Genomic DNA, 24,030 nt, shown 5'->3' with positions numbered 1-24,030 from the left:
TAGCACTGCTGCCTCACAGCGCCAGGGACCCTGATTCAACTCTGGCCTTGGGTCACTGTCTGTGTGAAGTTTGCATGTTCTCCCTGTGTCTGCATGGGTTTCCTCCGGGTGCTCTGGTTTCCTCCCACAGTCCAAAGATGTGCAGGTTAAGTGGACTGGCCATGCTAAATTGCCCCTCAGCATCAGGGGATTAGATGGGTAAATACCTGGGGTTGCTGGGATAGGGCCCGGGTGGGATTGTGGTCGATGCAGGCTCGATGGGCCGAATGGTCTCTTTCTGCACTGTAGGGATTCTATGATTCTAAAATTTTACCCATCATGTGTCTACCAATTCCTATGTATTTCTAAATCTTCAAAGTTTAAAATGATGCCAGTATAGTCAAATTAAGGCTATGCATATAACAACAATACTAATATCGACACTTGGTGGACACCAATGCATACTTTGTTCGGGTTTGAAAAGCAACTGTTCACCACTGTTTCCAGCTTTCTGCCTCTTAGCCAATTACATATTCAAGCTGCCACTTCCCTTTTAATCTCGAGCTTAAATGTTGCTGACAAGCCTACTATGTGATACTTCATTAATATCTTTTTAAAATCCATACATGCACAAAAAAAAGCACACAATCCTTATCAAATCTCTGTTACTTGGTTGAGGAACTCAATTCAAATTTATCAGAACAAGTTAATAATTTCTTATTAACCCATGTTGACAATTAGTGACAATTAGTTTTGTCCCAGATTGTAGTTTCAAAAAGTTTCCCCATCACTGGCGTTAGGTTGACCTAACCCATGTTTATTCGTCGCCACTTTTTGAACAGGGGTCCTGTGGCACCAGTCCCACATCCAAAGAGATTGAAACATAGTGGATGAAGCCTTAGCTATTTCCATCTTTCAACCACCTAAAATGCATCCAATCCAGACCAGGTACCCGTACAATTTTGAATGCTACTCAAAGGGACTTATCTACTTGCTTGTAACTCTGCACTGGGTGTCAGAGCAGCAGGATAGCTCCTTCTGGAGCAGCTACTGAGGTTGCTAGCATCCTCCCCTGTATAGGTAAACATTAACTAAGGGATGAACGTGCCATTCACCCAGTATTAGGTAGTATTGCTGCCACCCTTGTCACTGGTAAAGTGGGGCAGAGGGGAGATTGGTGTCAACAAATTTCAATGTGCAGTGGCATCGTTCACTGTATGAATTTTTCAAAACACTGATTTAGCCTGGCTCCGCTCCAGTGTGGATGATGACAAATGAGGAGAATATGTGCTTATTGCCCAAGGTGATCTCAATTACACGTTTTAGTTTTGGTACAGATAAACACACACTTTTTTGTCGCAACTTAATTCTTCAGTTTCATGTTTCCTACTTAGAGCAAGGCAGAAAGAAGTTCAGGGGAATGCAGCGATCTGAAAACAGCTGCTTTCAGTTAATAATTTTAATTTCATTCAGATTTCCAGCAGCTGAAAATTTATTTTTATTTGTTTTTTTATAATGACTCTTGCCAAAGAAAACAGAAAAAGGAACAGAGTATTATGGAAACTCAATTTCCTATTACTTAATGCTTTGCACCAACATCACATTCATGTCTGCTTCGGAGGTTTACCCACCGATTTAAGGGAAGGTTTTTTTTTATTTTCTATAATATTGACAACAATAACTATGCTTCAAGAAAATACATCTTAACTATTTAGGATGTCATCTGATCATCACATTGCAGCACACTCTATAACCCTCATTTAACATTATAAGATAAAAAAACCCCAAAAAATTACAGTCATGCAGAATAACTCAAGTGTTTAATATGGATAGGAATATAAAATTCAGATTATGTCTATGTTGGGAAAAGCTCAAATGAGTGTACATCCTTGTGGCTGGGATTTAAAACAAACATTTCTTTGAAACCGCACAGTATCCTTCGGACAGGAACCAATACCAATCTGTGTGTGGAAAACAGGAGCATGCTGGTGACCAGCTTCATTTCTGCTGGGAGACTTACACGATAAGCATGTAGATGCATGCAATTGAAAGTCTGCAATTTCTTTTCAAAATAATTTGTGTTCATTTGAGGAGTTTCTTTTCCCATCCCATCACCAATCAATATTGAAGAATAATATTTATTTTAAAAATACACAGGTAAATAGATTCTGATTAATCTCAACTACAATACTAATCTGATGTTTGACAATTAAATGTCTTCACTTAAAACAATAAGAAGTCTCACAAAACCAGGTTGAAGTCCAACAGGCTTATTTGCAATCACGAGCTTTCGGAGCGCTGCTCTTCTTATCACGTTATGAAGGAGCAGCACTCCGAAAGCTCGTGATTCCAAATAAACCTGTTGGACTTTAACCTGGTGTTGAGAGACTTCTTACTGTGCCTACCCCATTTCAATGCCGGCATGTCCACATCATGACTTAAAAAACGAAATAGAGGCATCTGTTCTATTTTCAACTATTCCCAAACATTATTATAGCATTACTTGATCAATTTGCAACCCATATTAGTTTAATAATTTGAGGCCAAATCATTGCCTGATTTCAAGAAGAAATTAGATATAGCTCTGGGGGCTAAAGGGATCAAGGGATATGGGAGGAAAGGGGGGAAATCAGGATATTGAATTTGATGATCAGCCATGATCAAAATGAATGACGGAGCAGGCTCGAAGGGCTGAATGGCCTACTCCTGCTTCTAGTTTCTATGTTAAACCTTTGGGAAACATACTAGGATTATGTTGAAAGTATAGTGTTTGAGAATGGTCGATGTAGGTCAGAAAGTGGGAAACTGCATCAACTGGCCTGTATCAGTGATCAGGCACTTGGTACATTTCAAAAGATATCACTTCTCCTTCCACCCTTTCCAAAATGCAGAGGTTAGGCTTCTTCTGGACTTTCAACCAAGAACAGGTAATAATCACTAAACACAGTAAAGTTTGGACTGTCAACGGTAGCTGGAATTAGAACGAAAATGGAACCTTACCATGCTAGAGTTAAGGTCTGTGACGCAGGCACTTTTAAAAAGTCAATTAAATGCCCAATGTTAATTAATTAACTGGAATGAATTATTGCTTCAAACCACCCCACAATGCACATCCACACAACTTACACAATGTTTATTTTAACAACAAGACTCAAGAAGTTTCTTGTGAATGATAGGGAGGGACCAAACAAAACTTTAATCAATGTTCAATGATAAATACTTCTGCAATAATACTTGATATCAGACTAATATTTCCCCATATAAAAACACAAAGGTTTTTAGCTTTACAAGAATTCAGACCCAAGTATGCAAAGCTAAACATGCACCATTTCTTCAACATATGCATTTGCACCAAGTGGAATAAGACTTGATGAAAATATACCAAGCTGATGAGTGATTTAAATATGCAGTTATCACACCTTTCAGAAACCACTTTTCTTAGTTACCAGCAAATTGATAGTGGAACAATAATCAACTCACCAAGAACAAGGAATATCCACCAAAGCCAATACTGACCGTTGAAATAGCCATTGAAATAATCAGAAAACTGAAAGAGAAAAATAAAAGATTACAAAATAATCACAGATGATAGAATATTTCTCCACTTTTTACAATACGTAACAGCATAAAGTTTGAAATAAACATAATAATGCAGTTTTGAAACTTTTCAGTTACATGGTTTGGTGGTATGTCGCATGGTAGGACTGTGCAATGAATTTTCTCAAGTTTTATTCTGGATTAGTCAGTCAATTGGGGAAAAAATGCTTTGCACTTTTTGCTACCTTAGGAAAAGATATAGAAAGGATAAAGCAAATACAAAGAGAGCAGGATTTGAAATGGCAGTCAGCATTAAAAGAAAGTAGAACAATGGCCTGAAACAGGATTTCATTACTTTAGACAAATTTGGAGCTCTGCACTTAAACACTATACAAAACCAATATCCTGTATCTGTAAATGGAGTAGAGCTAAAACATGATCCGAAGGTTTTCCAACAAGAGTTTTATATTTGACTTTATGCCTCCTATTAAATAAGAGATACAATTTCATTCTACAGTCTATGTTTACTTCGTCTGTACTTTCTCCATGAACTTCAAACCAGAGGTGACTAGCTACAACAAATGTACTCCAATGAAGATATGAAAACAATCCACTCAGGTAAAAATTTTGCTCATGGGTGCAAACGTTCCCCAGTCTCACTGAAAGGGCCTTAGTGCAGCCAACATATTTTGTAAGTGCAGACACGCTGCCTCAGATTTCTGTCCAATGGCTTCCACACACGGAAAATCAGTGTGCTCCCAATGTTCCAACTTGAACGGTCTGTCTGCATGAGACTTAGAAAATGTATCCTACCATATGATCACTGATCTGTTACGCCTTTTGTTTTGTTATTGAATGAACACAGTTTTCTTGCTTTACCTTGTTACTGCTTGCACAATGCCACAATACAGCCACTAACAAAATCAAATCGCTGACACAAGAATACAGCATCCCACTGTTCTAGATATTAACACCCCATCCATATTAGTTTAATCGTATCAGAGTGGGATGTTACAATGACCTCCTGAAAGAAGAGCTTTTGACCTTAAGCACCCCTGCTGCTAATCACTGCCAAGGATATCAGTGCCATAAAGGCCTCAAACTCATTAAAGTCTTTTACTTTTCAAACTAGACACTCCAGCATTCAGTTCCCAGCAGAGTTCAACATGGCTAAATGAACCTGAAAACTGAATTTCAACTCTTCCTGTTAATGGCTATGCTATGATGATTTGACTCCACATGACGTGAGAAATCTCAAAAGGCAGCTGGAGCACAGGACTGCAATGGAATAGAGAACAGGTACTGTGCCTTCTTAGGAACCAGACTGCATGCTACAATGATCAAAGGAAAAAAAGGTTAATCAGATACCCCACTGTGGTTACTATTCAACACAAGTCAAATGTCTAGAAATATGGGTTCATCTATTTTGGGGAGTCTTAGCTGCACGGTGTTAAATTCCAGCACCCTAATCAGGAGATCCAAGAAGTTTCAGACTTCATTGGGATGTAGATGGCACTGTTTTACCAGCCTGCAAAGGTTAGTCCTCTAATTTCCAGTGAAGCAAGTATGTTGGATTGTGGAAGTCTGGAGAAGAAAGGGTTGGGCCTCAGTGTCTAATCAAGGATCAATGAAAGATCAGGTAGGAAGACTGCAGACCTCAGGAATAAAGTTAGGGTAGTCAGGAGTGCTGTCAGGGATCAAGTTGGAAGATTTCAGCCCTTAGAAGTACTGTTGGGGAATGTGGGGCTAACAGACTGGTTGGGGGGGGGGGGGTGGGGGGGGGGGGGGGGGGGGGGCAGTCAAGGCAATGGATGAGGGAGAGCTGTCAGAGTCAGGAGTGAGGACAGAGATCTCAGCACCAGGAGCACAGTAATTATGGTATCTTCCATTTTTTTCTTAAAATGATGCTTAGCATTGGTTTTGTACAGGCAAATCAGCAATGGCACCCGCTGCCTCGGGGCATAAATGAAATGTCCCTTATTTGCATAAGCAATAGGACAAATATCTGCTTCAGACATGGGTTAAGGATATCTCTTGTTCATCTTTTACCAAGGTGGCATCCAGCACGGGTCAGGACAGTATATGCACCTACAAATCGGACATCATTTTGGTCTCCAAATGGCACCATAATGCCAATCAGAATTTGGTGTCCAAATTATTTTGTCAAGTTTCTGTGATATATTAATTTACATTTTCTGCTCAAGAGTCCTCAAATTCCTTTGGACATTACTCTTCTCTCCACGGAATTTAAATGGAGCAACAAGAGTTTGTCCAATTGCTCACAGAAATACAACATCGTAATGTTTCAGAAGTTGCCATTTGAATATTACAATATTAAAACCTCATTGAATTAAATGAGAAAGTGAACAGTCACAGAAGTAAAGCAACTGCAGGTGAGACCTGATGCATAAATTAAGATAGGTCTAAATGATGTAATCCAGAATCTTAGTGAAAACATGAAAAATTAACTTGTATTCTGCCACTACACCTTAAAATACAATAAGTAGGCCTCCTGACATTTCATCATTCCAATAAAACAAACGTGTAAGTGTCTGTCCAGTTGGCATAACCTCTTGAACATGCAATACTTGACATTTAAAAATACTCAAGTACATTCTTTTAAGATCCTTCTCCAGTAATATCAATAACACAAATGTGCAATATATCTTTATGATCAAAGCATTTCAATAATAGCTGGAAATGAACTAGGTTTGTATTACATTCTAGGGAAACCACAAAAATGAACAACCTTCCTCCAAGACATATTAGACATTAGTCAGTATAGCTCCTGTGTGACGCATAAAGGTTTCCAAATGCATCACATCATCAATTGTTTTAACCAATACTTATACTAGAAAAAGGAACAGGGTGTATTTGCACCCCTGACAAGACACAAGGGAATGGCTGCTTTGGAATGCAATGTGCAAAATCATGTCCTTCTCAAAGGATGATAACTGTACAAGGCACGGAACTTTTTTTCTCATTCAGCATCCTATGAAATCTACTAGATACTGAATTAATGGTACTTAGCACAAAGAAGAGGGGGCATTTTGTCAAAGCAGCAGCAACAACAGGTACAAACACATGGCCAGCTGGTCTGTTGAGTTTATCCCATTCGATCATGCTGCAAGTAAGTAATATGACCACATCATGTCCACTTCTTCCACCACATGATGGGACCAGAACTGAAAACAGCATTTTAGATGAGGCCTAAACAAGACCCATTAAAGTCTGTCAGAGACACAATAGAGCACGTTGTTTTGAATTGGAGATCCCTTTATACTCAGATATCCTATTTATTTTCACTCACTGAATTGATTACGGACCTTTCGAAACACTTTAATACATGGTGAAGGTGTCTGAAGGAGCAATTTTGCAAGTACTATTAACGAACACTGTTGTTAAAGATGTTCAGGGAACAGCCATAGAACAGGTATGATGATCTTTTACAGTTAGTGGGTTCCCTGCTGGAGAGGTAATAATAGCAGAGAATATATTCCATTAACCAGTGACAAATCTCTGCTTGAAGATTATTTATTTATAATTTTTCAGAACAAAATTGGTTGAGCATATACAAAACAAACACTTTTATGATCATACACATTGTGGAAATGGCATTTAAGTTTCAATTCAGGAGTGGATAAAATGAAGAATCACTACTTTTTGTTGTCAGGTAAAAATTAGACTTGCATTTCACAAGCCTAGCTTCCATGACAAATATCTGAATTCATAAGTGTGAAAAGAACTGAAAGGAAGAAGCTTCAAATTCATGATGAATAATTAGGCTCCTAGAGTCAAATAGGGGCCTTTCAGGATTTAATTTCCAGATATCCTTCAGAAGTCAGACGAGAGAATGGATTTAATCTTGGGTTCAGAAAACATTGCAGATATCCAATAACAAACAGGATTCCACAAAAGCAATAACTGATAGCCTGAGATTAAAATCAATGTACAAGAACTTCTACTAAATGTTGTAAATTCAGGTTAAAATGGATATTTTGAATAAGTACCAACCAGAGCTGTTAATAGACCATTGTCTTGTAATCATCCTCTCTCAAAAGGTGGGTGGATGTGTGCTTGGTGGAGATGTGAAATACAATCTGTAAATTTAGAGAGGGGTGCTTTGTTGTGTGGAAGTTAGACCAGGACTGGCACTGTGTAATGGAAAAATGTCTAAGATGAGAATAGGATCTGTGTGTTGAGAGGCTTGTTGTGTTGTGAGGAAGTGCAATCAAGTAGGCTCTATTCAAGAACCACCATTTGTAACCAATGTGACATTACAAAGAATCACTTCTGCTTCCTGCATTCCGATTTTCAACAAGATAAAATCAGTGAAAATGATTTACTGAAATAACTGTCCCCATAGAACAAAGCACCTGGACTCCAGAATGAAGTATCAGACTGCCCAGCAATGCAAAATGATAAATTAAGTAACTTCATACCCACAAGATTTTAGCAGGACATCTCACTGCAAATTTAGGAATCCTTCTACTACATCCTAAAAGTTAAATAAAAATCCTAGAGCAAGGCTGCAAAATCTACGTGGTAATTACGCAAAGGCTATAGGATGCCAAATGGGAACTATATTTCAAACCCAGCTCATGATTATCGAGGTAGTTAATAGGAGTTCATTTGGTAGTGTGGCACTCATTGGTACTGGATGATGTTACCAGGTGACTTGTTCTTTTAACAATAACATTTGTTATCAAATTCACTGGTGTCAAAGTTTTGTCCTATCATACGGGTCAAAGAAATGGCAAAAGTCTGGGCCAGTAAAATTCCTCACACAATGCGGCTGGTCAACACAATTGGAGCATCCAATCCAAGTATTTCATGCAGCACCAGGAATATCCCTACTCAGTACTGCTTGCTGCCACACCATGATCAGACAGCCTTCAACGTAGTCAAACAGGTAAACAATTTTGTGCTGCAAATTAAAGCACAGGAATTACAAGACGTCTTCCACAGATGTGGTGTTGCCTGGTGGGGTGCTTGCTATGGCTGACGAAAAGCTTGCAGTGGTGGCTGGTATCAGGATACCAGGATATCCGAAAGCTTGTGGTTTTTGCTACCAAATAAACCTGTTGGACCTGGTGTTGTTAAACTTCTTACTGATATCAAGATACTCAGGGTATCTAAAGACAGAATTGGCATTAAAGGAAGACCCTCCACGCCAGTGTGCTTTTCCTTTTTAAAAAAAATTCTCCTGTTACCTTTGGGAAATATGCTCCAGCCTGTCAAAGTAAATACAGATTGCGAAATTTGGGGAATGATAGTCACGGAAGGTGAACATGCATTTCAGATAAACTTTCATGGTTCTCTGCAACAGTGAAGGATTTAATGTATTGGGCAATAACGTATAAGTTTTTATTAGCACAAAAGTTGGTGATCTTAATGACATGTAAACCAAGAGATAAAATTGGCCATGATGCTAACAGCATGTCAGTCAGTGTACAGAAGGTCAAAACTCGTGTCAAGTTTTGCCAAAACTTAAGTTATAAAATCATACCACTAAAACATAAAAACATCCTCACTATGTCCCAAAGTCACAGGTCCAATACATAGTCCATGTTGAGCTAGTGGATATTAGATGGGCCAGCAATTAAGACACCATAGTTAGTATTCCATTCCTGGCCACAATCCATTCAATTAAGTTGAAAAGTCACTGTATATAAATCATTGACTGAAGTTCAGGTTTGACTGTGATGCTCTCCATAATATAATAGCTTGTTAACACTTATTATACAAACTTGGACATGAAAAATAGTCACTTGATCAAAGCACCAGAGGCTTATGCAACCACATCTCAATGAGTCAATGGGCGGCACGGTAGCACTGTGGTTAGCACTGCTGCTTCACAGCTCCAGGGACCTAGGTTCGATTCCTGGCTTGGGTCACTGTCTGTGTGGAGTTTGCACATTCTCCTCGTGTCTGCGTGGGTTTCCTCCGGGTGCTCCGGTTTTCTCCCACAGTCCAAAGATGTGCGGGTTAGGTTAATTGGCTATGCTAAAAAAAAAATTGCCCCTTAGTGTCCTGGGATGCGTAGATTAGAGGGATTAGTGGGTAAAATATGTAGGGATATGGGGGTAGGGCCTGGGTGGGATTGTGGTTGGTGCAGACTCGATGGGCCGAATGGCCTCCTTCGGCACTGTAAGGTTTCTAGGAAATTTTAAATGTAAATGGAAGCAAAAAAAAACACTAATGTTATAATAGATTTTTTAAAATCCTGGTATGATGAGCAGTAGAAAATGAATGTTACTGTGGAATTATCATAGCAAAAACATCTGAAGGATCACTATACGTTATTCTAACATGGGATGTGACACCATTTGGTGTGTGGGATGGTATCAATACAAAATAAAGGATGATCAGTCTTTGGATCACATGGAAATTGTGTCAATGTCAGCTTAACTCCAGCTACATGTAGCTAATGTCAAATGAAGACACATGTATGCAAAACAGTCATCGTATGTGAGAAGACTGCAGACAAATGCGAAAATCTGAATACAGTACCACTAACTTTATTAAAGTGGGAAAACCCACAGGACAGCACCTACTTCAATTAATAGGGAAAAACAAGAAATGACAGGAAGGTAATGATTACATTCCTGGATAAATAATCAGTGACTGTATGAATAATCCAGAGAATGAGAGTTCAAATCATTCCCACCAGGTCAGTTTGATAACTGAGTTTAGTGTAATAAGAAAGCTGGAAATCGAAGGCTGGTATCAGTAAAAAGAAACCTCAAAGTTACTGCATTGTTATAAAAAGCCAATTAATTCATTAATGTTCCTTATTGAAGGAAATCCAGTCATCTTTGTTCAATACAGCCAGTCCTGCAGCAACATGATTGACACTTAACTACCTCTGAAATGTCTGAGCAAGTCACTGTTGTGTGAAATTGCTACAAGGGTTTCATCCACACCATGAGGTTGAATGAAAAAAAGTGCAAAACAACAAATGCTATAATGCAATAATAGCAGAGGAACAAAAACAACCCTATGGATTTCCGGCAAAGTGGTGAACAGTGTGGTTTTTTACTTATCTCTGTTATTTATGTACAGTACTGAAATTCAGAAGGTGTCTTCAAGAAACCAAGACAACCTGATTGCTTTCCTTGTTTCCTTTTAAATCTGCACTCTCAATTAATTTTCATTGTAACACACATTGTTTTTAGTATTTAGCAAGTTTATATTTGTTGTCCATGCGAATTTACATGTGCCCTGAAATGAAAATCTCAATGCTTTTCTGAACAGCGCTTGCTCACTTCAAGGTGCACCTTCTCCCATCATGGAGCTACGCTTTATAAAAAAGGTGAGTAAATTTAACTAACTGATATTATATTCTGAAGCTTCAGTTATTATAATTCTTAATAATTTAGAAAAAGACCACCTTCACCACTTCCTAAGAAGTGAATTTTGTCGCTACACCAACAGCTCTTATACTTTCCACAACACTGCCATCCGTTGCTGAAATTCTGTAACTGCTGGCCTTCTGAAAGTGACGACATCTGCTGCCAGAATTCTACAGCTGCATATGTATGGTTCAATCATGGATAAGAGAGCTGAAATTCAGAGACGATGTGAGAGTGACTGTCCTTGACATCAAGGCAGCATTTGACAGAGTGACATCAAGAAGCTCTAGCAAAACTGGCACAATGGAAGATGGATGTGGTGGTTGGAGGTCAATCATCTCAGTTCCAGTCACTGCAGGAGTTCCTCAGGGCAGCGTCCTCGGCCCAACCATCTTTAGCTGCTTCATCAATGACCTTCCTTCCATAATAAGGTCAGAAGTGGGGATGTTTGCTGATGACTGAACAATGTTCAGCACCATTCGCAACTCCTCAGATACAGAAGTAGTAATGTTCAAATGCAGCACGACCTGGGCAATATCCATGCTTGGGCTGACAAGCGACAATTAACATTCGCGCCACACAAATGCAATGACCATCTTCAACAAGAGAATCTAACCATCACCCCATAACATTCAATGGAATTACCATCACTGAATCCCGCACTAACACCCTGGAGATTACCGTTGATCAGAAACTGAACTGGACCAGTCATATAAATATTATGGTTACAAGAGCAAGTGAAGAGGCTAGAAATTCTGTGGCGAGAAACTCACCTCCTGACTCTTCTAAGCCTGTCCACCATCTATAAGACACAAGTTAGGAATGTAATGGAATACTCTCCACCTGCCTGGATGAATGCTGTTCCAACACTGAGAAAGCTCAACATAATCCAAGAAACTACACCTACTTGATTGGTACTCCCTCCAGAAAGATTCACTCCCTCTACCACCGACGAAAAGTTGGAGCAGTGCGTACGATCTACAAGATGCACTGCAGGAACTCACCAAGGCTTCTTAGGCAAACCCACAACTGCTGCCATCTAGAAGGACAAGGGTAGAAGATACCTGGGAACATCACCACCTGGAGGCTATCCTCCAAGTCACTCACCATCCTGACTTGGAAATATATCATCGTTCTTCACCATCATTGGGTCAAAATCCTGGAATTTTCTCCCTAACAGCATTGGAGGTGTACCTACACCTCAGGGACTGCAGCGGTTCAAAAAGGCAGCTCACCACCACCTCAAGGGCAACTAAGGATGGGCAATAATAGCTGGCCTAGCCAGTGACACCCATTTCCAGTGAATACATTTTAAAAAGTAACATTAATTCTGGACATCGATGGCCACAAAATCCAAAACTTATTCTTTCTGCATCATTCATACTGATCCACAAATGTGTTTTACCTCATTACCATTTTAAAAAAATAAACCACCTTCCATTCATTCTTTCCACAATCTCGGTCATTCCATGGTTATTGTGATTGGGGTTTGCTTACTTTCCATATCGAGTCAAACAGTCTAGTTTAATTTTTCTTTATTCGTTCATGGGATGTGGGCGAGACTAGGATATATTGCCCATTCCTAACTGCCCTCATGGTGTAGGTACTCCAACAGTGCTGTTGGGAATGGAGTTCCAGAACTTTGACCAGTGACAGTGAATAAACAGTGAAATATTTTCAAGTCAGATGGTGTGTGACTTGGAAGGGAACTTGCAGGTGTGGTGTTCCCATCCATCTGTTGCCCTTGTCCTTCCAGATGGTGGAGGCTGCAGGTTTGGAAGGTACAGTTGGTGGAGCCAAGTGGAGCTGCTCCAGTACATTTTGTAGTTGACATACACAGCTGCCAATGTTCACTGGTGGTGGAAGAAGAGAATGTTTAATGTGGATGGGACACCAAACAAGTTGGCTGTTTTACTCTGGGTGATCACAGAATTGTTAGAATGTTGAGCTTTCTGAGTTTAGTTGGACCCACACACATCCAGGCAAATGGAATATTCCACTGCACCCCTGATTTGTGCCATGTAGATGGTTAACAGTGCTGGTGGTACTTCTCCAGGTTTTTGAGGTACATATTCCATGTCTCTGAGCCACACAGGAAGGCAGGCATCACAATTGCTCTGTAGATGTGAGCTTGGTGCTAAGTCTCAGGTCCTGATCCTCACTCTCCTCCTCAGGCGACCGAAGGCTGTGCTGGCACACTGAAGTGGAGAAGCCAGTGTTGGACTGGGGTGGGCACAGTAAGAACTCTCACAACACCAGGTTAAAGTCCTACAGCTGCTCCTTCATCAGCCACTCACCTGATGAAGGAGCAGCACTCCGAAAGCTCGTGATTCCAAATAAACCTGTTGGACTTTAACCTCGTGTTGTGAGACTTCTTACTGGCACACTGAAGGCAGTGATCAACCTCAAAAGGCGATATTGGCCAAAGAATGTAAAGTGATCCACCTTGTCCAAAACCTTGTCGTGAATTTTGATAACAGGGGATCTGTATGCTGTATGGCGGGGGCAGGTTGTTAGAGAACCTTTATTTTACGGCTGTTTACTGCAAAGCCTGTGCTGTCACACGCCTGAGTGAAGGTGCCGACGATAGCTTGGAGCTTGGCCTTTGAGTTTGCGCAGATGGAAGCATTGTTTGCATACTGTAGTTCAATGACAGAGGATGGGATGACCTTGGATCTGGCCTGTAGGCAGTGGAGGTCGAACAAATTCTAATTGGTTCTGTAGTTTATTGTAGTTTAGCTCCACTCCAGCGGGGAGCTTGTGGAGGGCAAGATCAAGAAAAGCATCGGTGCATTGTCAGTCTTGCATGACCCCAGGCTGAACATGAATTGAGTCTGTGGTTGATCATTGGTTAGGATTATGGCTTGTATGCCGTCGTGGAGCAGGTGAACAATGGTAACAAACTTTTAGGGGCAACCGAAACAGAGGAGGATGCTCCATAATCCCTCGTGGTTGAGTGCTGAAGGTCCTCATGAGGTCAAAGCACGCCATATACAAAGGTTGGTACAGTTGCCTACATTTCTCTTATAGTTGCCATGCAGTGGAGATCATGTCAGCTGTGCCCCTCAGTGGATGGAATCTGCATTGTGACTCTGCGAGGAGCTTTTCAGCCAGAGGGAGAAGGTGATTATACAAGGCTCTTGCAATGACCTCCCCTGCAGCTGACAGCAGGGAAATTCCTCTGAAGTTACTGCAGTCAGACTTTTCATCTTTTCTGAAGCTGGTAATGAATATGCATCTCTGAGATCTCCTGACATGTCCTTCCCCTTCTAGGTAAGGGAAATTAGATAATGTATTCCTGCCAATAGCGCTTCTCCACCATGCTTTAGTGCTTTGGCGGGGATTCTATCTGCTCCAAATGTCTTGTTGTTCTATAGCTGTCGGACTGCCTTTTCTACCTCGTGCCAGGTTGGGCTTATGCTGAGATGGTGGCGGATAGCATGCTGTGGATGGTCTCTGTTCTCCATCCTTGATGCACCACTCAGTGAAATGCTGCCTTCATGTCAAGAACAGTCACTCTCACCTCACCCTGGGAACTTAACTAACTTTTACAATCGAGAGTTCTGATATAAAAATTAAACTTAACCTCCACTTAGAGAGCAATATTCATGTTGAACAACATTTCAGAGAAGAGGAGAGTTGGTCTGTTAGCATTAAACTGAATTGAACACGCAGAAAAAGCAACTGAAAAGCTTTGTAAAGAGTTGAAAAGATGGCAAGAGACACGGGTTTGGATGAAAATTCTAGAGGCCATTTTTTTTTTTAAAAAAGCACCATCAATTTTGAACAGCATTGATCCTACATGCACCCACGAAGCAAAATAATAAAAAACTACTTACTCGTACAATCAGAATCCATTTTATCAGAGACAATCCAAACCCACAGATTGCACCATAACGGCCTGCTATGGTGTTGGTGAGGCAGAATGACAGACAAAAGCCAATCCAATTAAACAGGAATGCCACTGGAGAAACAAAATAAATACTTATATTATTCAAGATTTTGACAAAACTACATACACCATCCAAAACTCTGCTAAAATGTAAAATTCCCACGTTACATTAACTGGTTAAACATTTTTACTGAGGACATCTATTCTTGATTGAAGGACATACACCTATTCTGTTCTGTTTTTTGCAGGGACCTGTACTTGTGTTGACATCAGGCCTGTTTCCAGGTCTGTCACAATGTTCACACAGGCATGCCATCAATATAAATCTCCATTAAGCAAAAGTGACAACCAGCTTCATGCTTGATAATTTATTTTTACGTAGAAGCCTCAAAGTACCAAACCAGTCCTTTATTAGCATCAGCAGAATGCTGATAAGAGATATTCATGTTTGAACCTGCATATATTAACAATTAATTTACTTTTCATTCAATAAAAATTGTCTTTTCTCATCTTCAACAAAACAATTTGCAAGTTAGAATATTACTGGAAAAAAATGCTGTCAAAGATTTTTGCCTTGCACTCAGAACAAATACAAAATGGCTAAATTTCAAATGATCACAACAATTTATACTACATGAGAAAAAGGGTGCTGATTGGTTAGCAAAATGCCTCTGAATGGCAGATGTTTGTGTTTTTTCATTCTTTCACAGGATGTGATGTCGCTGGCTCGGTCAACATTTAATGCCCGTCCCTAACGGCCCTTGAGAAGGTGGTGGTGAGTTGCTCTCTTAAACCACTGTAGTCTACAAGGTGTAGGAACATCCACAGTGCTGTTAGGAAGTTCTAGGATATTGACCCAGCGACAGTGAAGGAACAGCAATATAGCCTCAAGTCAAGAGGGTGTGGGGCTTGGAAGGGAAATTGCAGATGGTGGCGTTCCCATGCATCTACTGCCCTTGCCCTTCTAGGTGGTACAGGTCACAGGTTTAGAAGATGTAGGCTACGCAGAGGATCTGGCTCTTGTTACTCAGGCAACCAGCCTTGAAGATCTCAGCTACACCCTGTCCTGGGAATTAGTGAAGGACGAACATTTCAAGCACTGGCATCTCCACCCAAGCCCAACTAAGACCACAGTCATTGCTTTCTACCTCAGCAACCGACTGACTACCAGCCAGCCCTTTCCAGATGCCCTTTTGCAGCAAACTGGTCAAGAATGAACCACACCCCAAGAAAACTGAAGTCACCCTGGATCACAACCTCACATACTGCACCAGAAAAAGGGTCACAGAAGAGACCAAGACTGGAGTAAATATCATCAGAAATTAGCAAGAATTAGCTGGTGATCCAACAACACACTCTACTATACTGCTAGCCTTGCTTTTACGTTCACACCAGCAATATACTGCTTTCCTGTATGGGTAGAGAGCATCACACAAAACAGTTGGATATCATCTTCAACACATCAATGCAGATAATTAGCGGTATATTGAAATGAACATTTATACAATGGTTCCCAGTCCTGTTTAAATGCCCACCTCCTGATGTGTACCTGAAGGCAAAAATGCTGAGGGTTTAACTGGATTAAAACCAATGCAAAACTGCTTATCCGTGAAGATCTTCAGAACTTACTCAATATACAACTCAAATCACAACAAACCTTTTTGGAGCTCTGCGAATGCTTTGAGCAATACAAGTTTTAACAAAAAGGACAAATGGTGCAGCCTCTGGGCTGACACCAATATCGCCAACAGGTGAGCGATCTGAAAGTAGAGCGTCCAGAGTTCAATCTTCCTCAAAAGCAGTAGCCAACAGGACTGACACTCTCTATTCAAGGACATCACACCACCTCCACAAATGGAATATCAAGGACAGCCCAGCAAACTATGGTCACCAGATCAGACTGTTCACTGCATTGTGAATGAAAGCGGCCTATAAAAACAAATTCAAAGCAATTCACCTAACGATACACAAAGTGCTATGACTTGATTGCCCAACTTGGACTCAAACTTGTAAATCTGCAAGATGTCATACACAAGTTGTAGTAGTTTGTGTCATGTGCCTTCTGTAAAAGGCTAAGTTATGCAACAAGACAGCAACTCAACGTATCATATCAATAGTGGGAAATGTTCCCAGTAAGCTTGGAAGGTGATGAGCAAGCCTTATAATGAGCATGCCATACACAAAACAAATTGGCTGTGTGCAAAATTTTGAAGTAAACATTTGTAGTGGGTACGGAGGCTGATAGCTATTTAAGCACTGGTACAAGTATGAGTTGGGTAAGAAGGGAACTAGGTCCTGTGCCACTGATGGTACAGGATATGTAGATGGCATGGGTAGAAATGTGGCAGTGGTTAGCACTGTTGCCTCACACTCAAGAGACCGGATTTCTGGCTCAGCTCACTGTCTGTGTGGAGTTTGCACGTTCTCCCCGTGTTTGCATGGGTTTCCTCCAGGTGCTCTGGTTTCCTCCCACAGTCTGAAAGACATGCTGGTTAGGTGCATTGGCCGTGCTAAATTCTCCCTCAGTGTACCCGAACAGGAGTGTGGCAACTAGGGGATTTTCACAGTAATTTCATTGGTGTTAATGTAAGCCTACTTGTGATGCTAATAAATAAAAACTTTTTAAAAAATGGTCTGTCAACCCTCTCTCCTATTAAAATGTCTGTCCAAATTTTCTTTCTCGCCATTTGACATTTTTACCTCAGCTACTTTGTTTAAGAATTCTAAGAAACAACACTCCTTTACTAAACACTTGACCTGTTGCTTAACAACCTGTATTCCTTCATGACAAGGGAGCCCTTGTACCAACTGATTCACCAATGCACTGCATATGAACTCCAAACTATTGCATTGTTTCCGCTAATATCAATTGTGTGACTCTTCTGCTCCTGTTACAAACTCTGGAACAGAGATGTTCAATTCTGAATCTATATCAAGGCTGAATCAAACTAACTTGTGCATCAACCATAGCTAGTTTAGTAGCAGCCTCACCTCTGGTTCATAAGTTCCAGCATAAATATCAAGACTGACACTCCAGTGCAGTGCTGAGGGAATGCTTTGTTGTCAGGAGGTGCTGTCTTTCGGATGAGACATGAGAGCAAGAAGGAACATAGCAGGAAAAGTTAAAAGTTGAAAAGCATGTGAAGATGGAGGAAGAATTGAAAATTTGTGAAAGAGATTGAGCTATGAAAGGGGAATGAGTTAATACATGGAACCAAAGAAGAAACAGGGAAAAAGCAGACAGAGAAATACCTGCAAACCTTTGTGTGTTACATCAGATATTTTCTGAAAGCCAATAACCATAGGTGGTGGACGTGATATTCGATATAATCTTTCTCAATTATCTTGCTTATATAAACAACTGTGAGCCTCAGGGACCATAACCGAGGACCATTCCCCTAATGCATCATGTACTGCCCTGACATTCTCTCCCATTAGAAAGGAGTGCAGACACAATCCAGACTTCTATTGGGGGGACCAAAGGAATGGGGTGATATGAAACCCACATAGGGATCACAGAGTGAGGGTGGAGGAGTGGCGGGCTGGGGGTCACAGAAGACCCAATAACAAAATAATTTGGCTTTAAAGAGCTAAACTAGGTAAATACATTTAAGCAAAGAGTGGTCACCGAGAGAGGTGGAGAAGAAAACAAACATACATATGAGCAAAATAAGAATGGAGGAGGGAGATGGAACAACAAAGAGACATTGAAGAGTCTGAAATGGTAGGTATGCTAATGTAAAATAGCTACAGCAGTTCCATATTTAATTGGTGTAGGCTGATTTGTGCATAATTTCTAGGTAATTTCCCTGCAAAAAGCAAGTGACCAGAGGGTGTTCCTTTTATACGACCCAAGTCCAATGGTTCATGAAATGCCAACATGATATGCATATCAGCAACTTGTTTAATGTTAAATACTCAAAATATCAGTCAGAATTTTTTGAAAATGTTGTCAAATTAGTTATAAGGCATAAACTCATGATCAGTACCAAAACATTGAATTGAAAGGAGATATTTTTGTTCATAATATAGTTTATTAGAATACAGCTTTGTCAGAAACAGCTGTTGAGACTGTAATAATCATCTAAAATGGCTAATTTTCTGAGCACAGTGAGAAGTCTCACAACACCAGGTTAAAGTCCAACAGGTTTATTTGGCAGCACAAGCTTTCGGAGTCTCAGGCTCCTTCTTCAGTGAGTGAAGAGTTATGTTCACAAACAGGGCATATACAGACACACACTCAATTTACAAGATAATGGTTGAAATGCAGGGGCCGCAAGTAAGACTCCGAAAGTTTGTGCTGCCAAATAAACCTGTTGGACTTGAACCTGGTGTTGTGAGACTTCTTACTGTGCTTACCCCAGTCCAACGCCGGCATCTCCACATCATAATTTTCTGAGAACATAGAATAATGTGAAGGCAGAAAAAAGGAATCAAGAGAATAGACATCAATTGAAGAGAGTGTGATGGGTCAATGGGCTTCTTCCTACATTGCAATATCGCAGACCACAGTGAAATTGTCTTTCCAAATGCACAACTGAAAGCATCATTTAAGTATCCGCCCTTAAAAACATTGTTAGCTCTAGGACACAGCCTCAAAATCAGAAAACTCCAATTCGAGCAGAGATCTTTCCAAAAGATGAGGAAAAAAGAAACTGGTGCCACTGTGCAGTTTCCGTAGCTTTATACAAAGCAGGAATGCAAGATTATGTGATCACTGGCCAGTATTGTAACAAAAGTTTTGGAGTGAGTGTATGTTTAGCATATCGCACCCAGCACTATCATAGAATCTCCACAGTACAGAAGAAGACCATTCGACCCATCAAGTCTGTACTGACCATAATCCCAACCTAGGCCTATTCCCGTAACCCCATGTGTTTATCCTGCTAATCCCCCTGACGTTAGGGTCAATTTAGCATGGCCAATCAACCTAACCCGCACATCTTTGGGCTGTGGGAGGAAACCGGAGCACCCAGAGGAAACCCGCGCAGACACGGGGGGAATGTGCAAACTCCACACAGAAATGTCAAGCTTAACCAAGTTCCTACAGTGTTTGAAGGACATCTAAATGAACAACAATAGCAAGAAAAAAGTGAATGTTGCACTTTGTGAATAATAGTACAGAAAAATAAAATATCAGGATTTCTCACAGTAATGGGTGTGATGTGCTCTCAGACATACACTGCACTGCTTCAAGCTTCCACAAGATGGCATGAACAATCTACTAATACCAATCACTTCAAGTTAAATCACCATTAACTACTACAAAATTTGACAACACAAACTTGAATATTTAAAACATTATACATCAGAATCACATTCTGGAACTAAGGCTATTTAAGGAGAGAAATCTGCTGTCCTATATGTGACTAGTCCAACATCACTGTGGATGACTCCTAACTGCCCTCTAAAATGGCCTAGCAAGGCACTCATTTAATGGCAACTCAGAATGTGCAAGAAATATTGGCTTCATCAGCGATGCCCACATCCGGTGAATGAATGAACAAAATGCAGCTCTATCTCTTCATTCGACGCCCACCCTCCTAACCACTCGTTCTCACATTATGATGAATCACAGCTTTACCTTAATTTTGCAGAATCCAAGACATTGTTTTCAGAGAATCATAGAATACTTACAGTGCAGAAGGAGGCCATTCGGCTCATCGAGACTGCACCAACAATTATACCCTGGCCCGTAACCCCATATATTCAGCCTACTAATCCCCCTGACATCCCCCTAACACGAAGGAGCAATTTAGGTTGCCAATCAACCTAACCCTCACACTGTTTTCAGCTCTCATCAGAAACATCAGTGCTCTGCTATAGACGTTACTACCTCCTCGTCACTGCCTGAATCTGCATGTTCTTAACATTAGTGCACTGTGTGTTCCCTAGCACAAAGGCAGCTAGCTGTTTATTCCTGCCCTATCTCAGCCAGTTCACCATTAATATAATTGGATTTTTTGTCAACTCCAGACTCAACTGCTCTCATGTTCTTTTGGTTAGCCTTCCCCACCCCATCATCCAAAACTCCAAACTGTCCCAAAATGCTGCCAAACATATCCTGTTCTGCTCAACCATCATATAAATAGGAGTAAGAGATCATACTGCTCCTCTAGCCTGCTCCAACACTCAATAAAATCATGGCTGATCTTCAACCTCAAGTCTAATTTCCCACCCAATCTGGACCCTCAATTGATCCCCTTGCATCTCGGTTTTGAAATAGATTCAATTACTGATGTTCCACAGCCCTCAGGGATACAGAATTCCAAAGATTCACAACCCTGAGTGAAGAAACTTTTGCTCATCTCAGTCTTAAATGGCTGATCCCTTGCCCTGAGACTATGCTTCCAATTCTAGACTCTCTTACCAAGGGAAACAGCCTTGCAGCATATACCCTCTGTCAAGCCCTCTCTGAATTTTACATGTCTCAACAAGTTCACCTCTCATGCTTCGAAATTCCAGAGAGTACAGAGCTTTCCTAATCAATGTCTCTTCAGGACAATCCTCTCATCCCAGGAATCTGTTTTTCTTGGCTTACCTGTCAAGGCTTCCCTCACATTTTCAATTCAAAATTCTTGTCCATAAATTCCGATAGCATTGCCCCTTCCCTTTTCAGCTCTAAATCCCTCCAAAACACTGTTCCTCTGACAGCTATTGCTGTGTGAGTTACCCTCATTCAAACCTCTTTTTGCATACACCTCCTTTAAACATCTCCACATGGACGTTTCATTCTCCAGTTTGAAAGCCTTCCTCAAAACCCACCCCTCTGGCTAAAATTTGAACCACCTCTCCTAATTTTTTCCTTCATAACTTTGTATGAATTGCATTACACCTATGACAAACCCCAGGGTGTTTCTGTACAAGAAAGATGCTATATAAATGCAAGTTAGCATAAATGTCAGAACACATGGCATCAAATCAGAATGCTAATCATTGCACAATAAAACATCCAAACCCGTTACATTAATGAAGCAGAGAACTGGCAGATGGATTTCAATTCAGACAATGTAAAGTCAGGAGATTTAAAAAAAACTAACAAGACCACTTATTTCCATCTGCACAACCCTGTTCATTTCTATCTCTATCTCAACCCCTCTGTTATCCATGTCACTGCCACCAAAGACTTTATTATTTCAATATTCGCCTTGCTGACACTCCTTTGTCTTTGCTCCAGATATGCAGCTGCAGGCATCTTGTTCTATACTTCAGTCCTTCTTCCCAAATTTCCAATCACTCCCACCTTTGCAGTCTTATCCTCCAGTGCAATAATTTAAAATGCCCATCCTATTTTTAATTCCTAAATGTCTTGCTGTGCCAAGCCTCTACAACTTGCTTCAGACCTACCATCTCCTCCTGCCCCCTTTAGCTTTCTTTTAAAAACTTTGGCCTCCTGGGAAAACTCACACCCTATCACCCATCACGAGTGGGCATTGCTTTGACCTATTTAAATCTTAGTCTCCCGAACTTCCACCTTCCTATTTCTCAAACCCATTTATTTCTCCTGAGCTTCAGCCATCTCTTCTGAACAGTTTCCCAGCTCAGCATTCTATTTCTCTTTAAATACCTTGGATCATTTCAAGGGTACCGTGCAAGGACAAATTGTAAAAGAGAAAATGTAGAATAAACATTAAACGCTAGCGTGCTTTTCATAACACAGCAGAAAAAAGATTTGCAGGGGATGTGATTGATGCGCAAATTGTTAAAAACATCAGATCAGTTGTTGTGGGCAGTTAAGAAAGTAAACGGTGACAAAATTCATAATGCTAAAGTGCAAAGGGACTTGGGAGTCCTAGTCCAGGATTCTCTAAAGGTAAACTTGCAGGTTGAGTCCGTAATTAAGAAAGCAAATGTAATGTTGTCATTTATCTCAAGAGGCTTGGAATACAAAAGCAGGGATGTACTTCTGAGGCTTTATAAAGCACTGGTTAGGCCCCATTTGGAGTACTGTGAGCAATTTTGGGCGCCACACCTCAGGAAGGACATACTGGCACTGGAGCGGGTCCAGCGGAGATTCACACGGATGATCCCAGGAATGGTAGGCCTGACATACGATGAACGTCTGAGGATCGTGGGATTGTATTCATTGGAGTTTAGGAGGTTGAGGGGAGATCTAATAGAAACTTACAAGATAATGAACGGCTTAGATAGGATGGACGTAGGGAAGTTGTTTCCATTAGCAGGGGAGACTAGGACGCGGGGGCACAGCCTTAGAATAAAAGGGAGTCACTTTAGAACAGAGATGAGGAGAAATTTCTTCAGCCAGAGAGTGGTAGGTCTGTGGAATTCATTGCCACAGAGGGCTGTGGAGGCCGAGACGTTAAGCGTCTTCAAGACAGAAATTGATAAATTCTTGATTTCTCGAGGAATTAAGGGCTATGGGGAGAGAGCGGGTAAATGGAGTTGAAATCAACCATGATTGAATGGTGGAGTGGACTCGATGGGCCGAATTGCCTTACTTCCGCTCCTATGTCTTATGGTCTTATGGTCTAAACAAAACATTTGGATATATTGGCATGTTACTAACAGGTGACTTTGAAGTTGTAATAGGCCTCATTGAAGTGGCATCTGGAGTACTGTGGTCAGTTTTGGTTCATATTACAAAAGAAAATGTATCTTCATTAGAGGGAGTCAGAAGAGTCTCATTTCTGAACCAAGAAAGCTCAGCTATCACAAGAGATTGCGTGCTTTACGACTTAGAGAAGAAAAAAAAGGGGATTAAATGAAAGTCCTTAAGTTTTAGGCAATTTGGATTAAGGAAAGTTCAAAGTTGGGGAGAATTTGGAGACAAGGAGGCTCTGTCAGGTGCAGGATTCAAAGTCCAAGGGGGAGGGAGGAATTTTCCACCCTCGCTTTTGGCAGAATGGTAGCAGAGGCAGAGAATTGAGGGGGGAGTCCCAAAATAGTTTTTATGTTATTTGACAATAGCATGATGCCGTGGGACCCGCCTCATTGACTTGTTTTGACTAGGTGTCAAAATATATGGTGGGAAAAGCTGACAGTGCAGCCGGTAGGCTACACCCTGCTTTTCCCACCTGAGATGACATACAGTCAGTCACAAAATGAGAAAATTCCACCCTTAGTAACATTGTTTAAAAGGTGAGGTGTCAAGGAAAGATGAATTATGATTACAGATTACCAGCAAATGGGGTAGGACAGAAAGCTATTTTGTAAACAAAACTGAATTAGCTTTTTTTTTAGTAAAGGTGGCACAGGATTAGTTATTCTGGAATCACAGCAAGGGTCATGAGAAGAGGCTTGGTGTGC

The 24,030-nt window shown here is 40.8% G+C and overlaps 1 protein-coding gene across 1 annotated transcript in view; it reads right to left on the bottom strand.

The window, feature by feature from the left end:
- The window catches only part of ndfip2 (Nedd4 family interacting protein 2), a 77,059-nt gene that overhangs the window by 10,110 nt on the left and 42,919 nt on the right, over positions 1–24,030 (bottom strand). The window contains exons 5-6 of the mRNA XM_078221638.1: positions 14,711–14,835; positions 3,460–3,526 (exon numbers count right to left, since the gene is read on the bottom strand). Coding sequence (XP_078077764.1) covers positions 3,460–3,526; positions 14,711–14,835 — 192 coding nt within the window. The remainder of the gene's footprint in view (positions 1–3,459; positions 3,527–14,710; positions 14,836–24,030) is intronic.

Source organism: Mustelus asterias, chromosome 10 (assembly GCF_964213995.1).
Source record: "Mustelus asterias chromosome 10, sMusAst1.hap1.1, whole genome shotgun sequence".
Lineage (NCBI taxonomy): Eukaryota > Metazoa > Chordata > Chondrichthyes > Carcharhiniformes > Triakidae > Mustelus > Mustelus asterias.
This window is presented reverse-complemented; position numbering and strand designations above follow the sequence as displayed.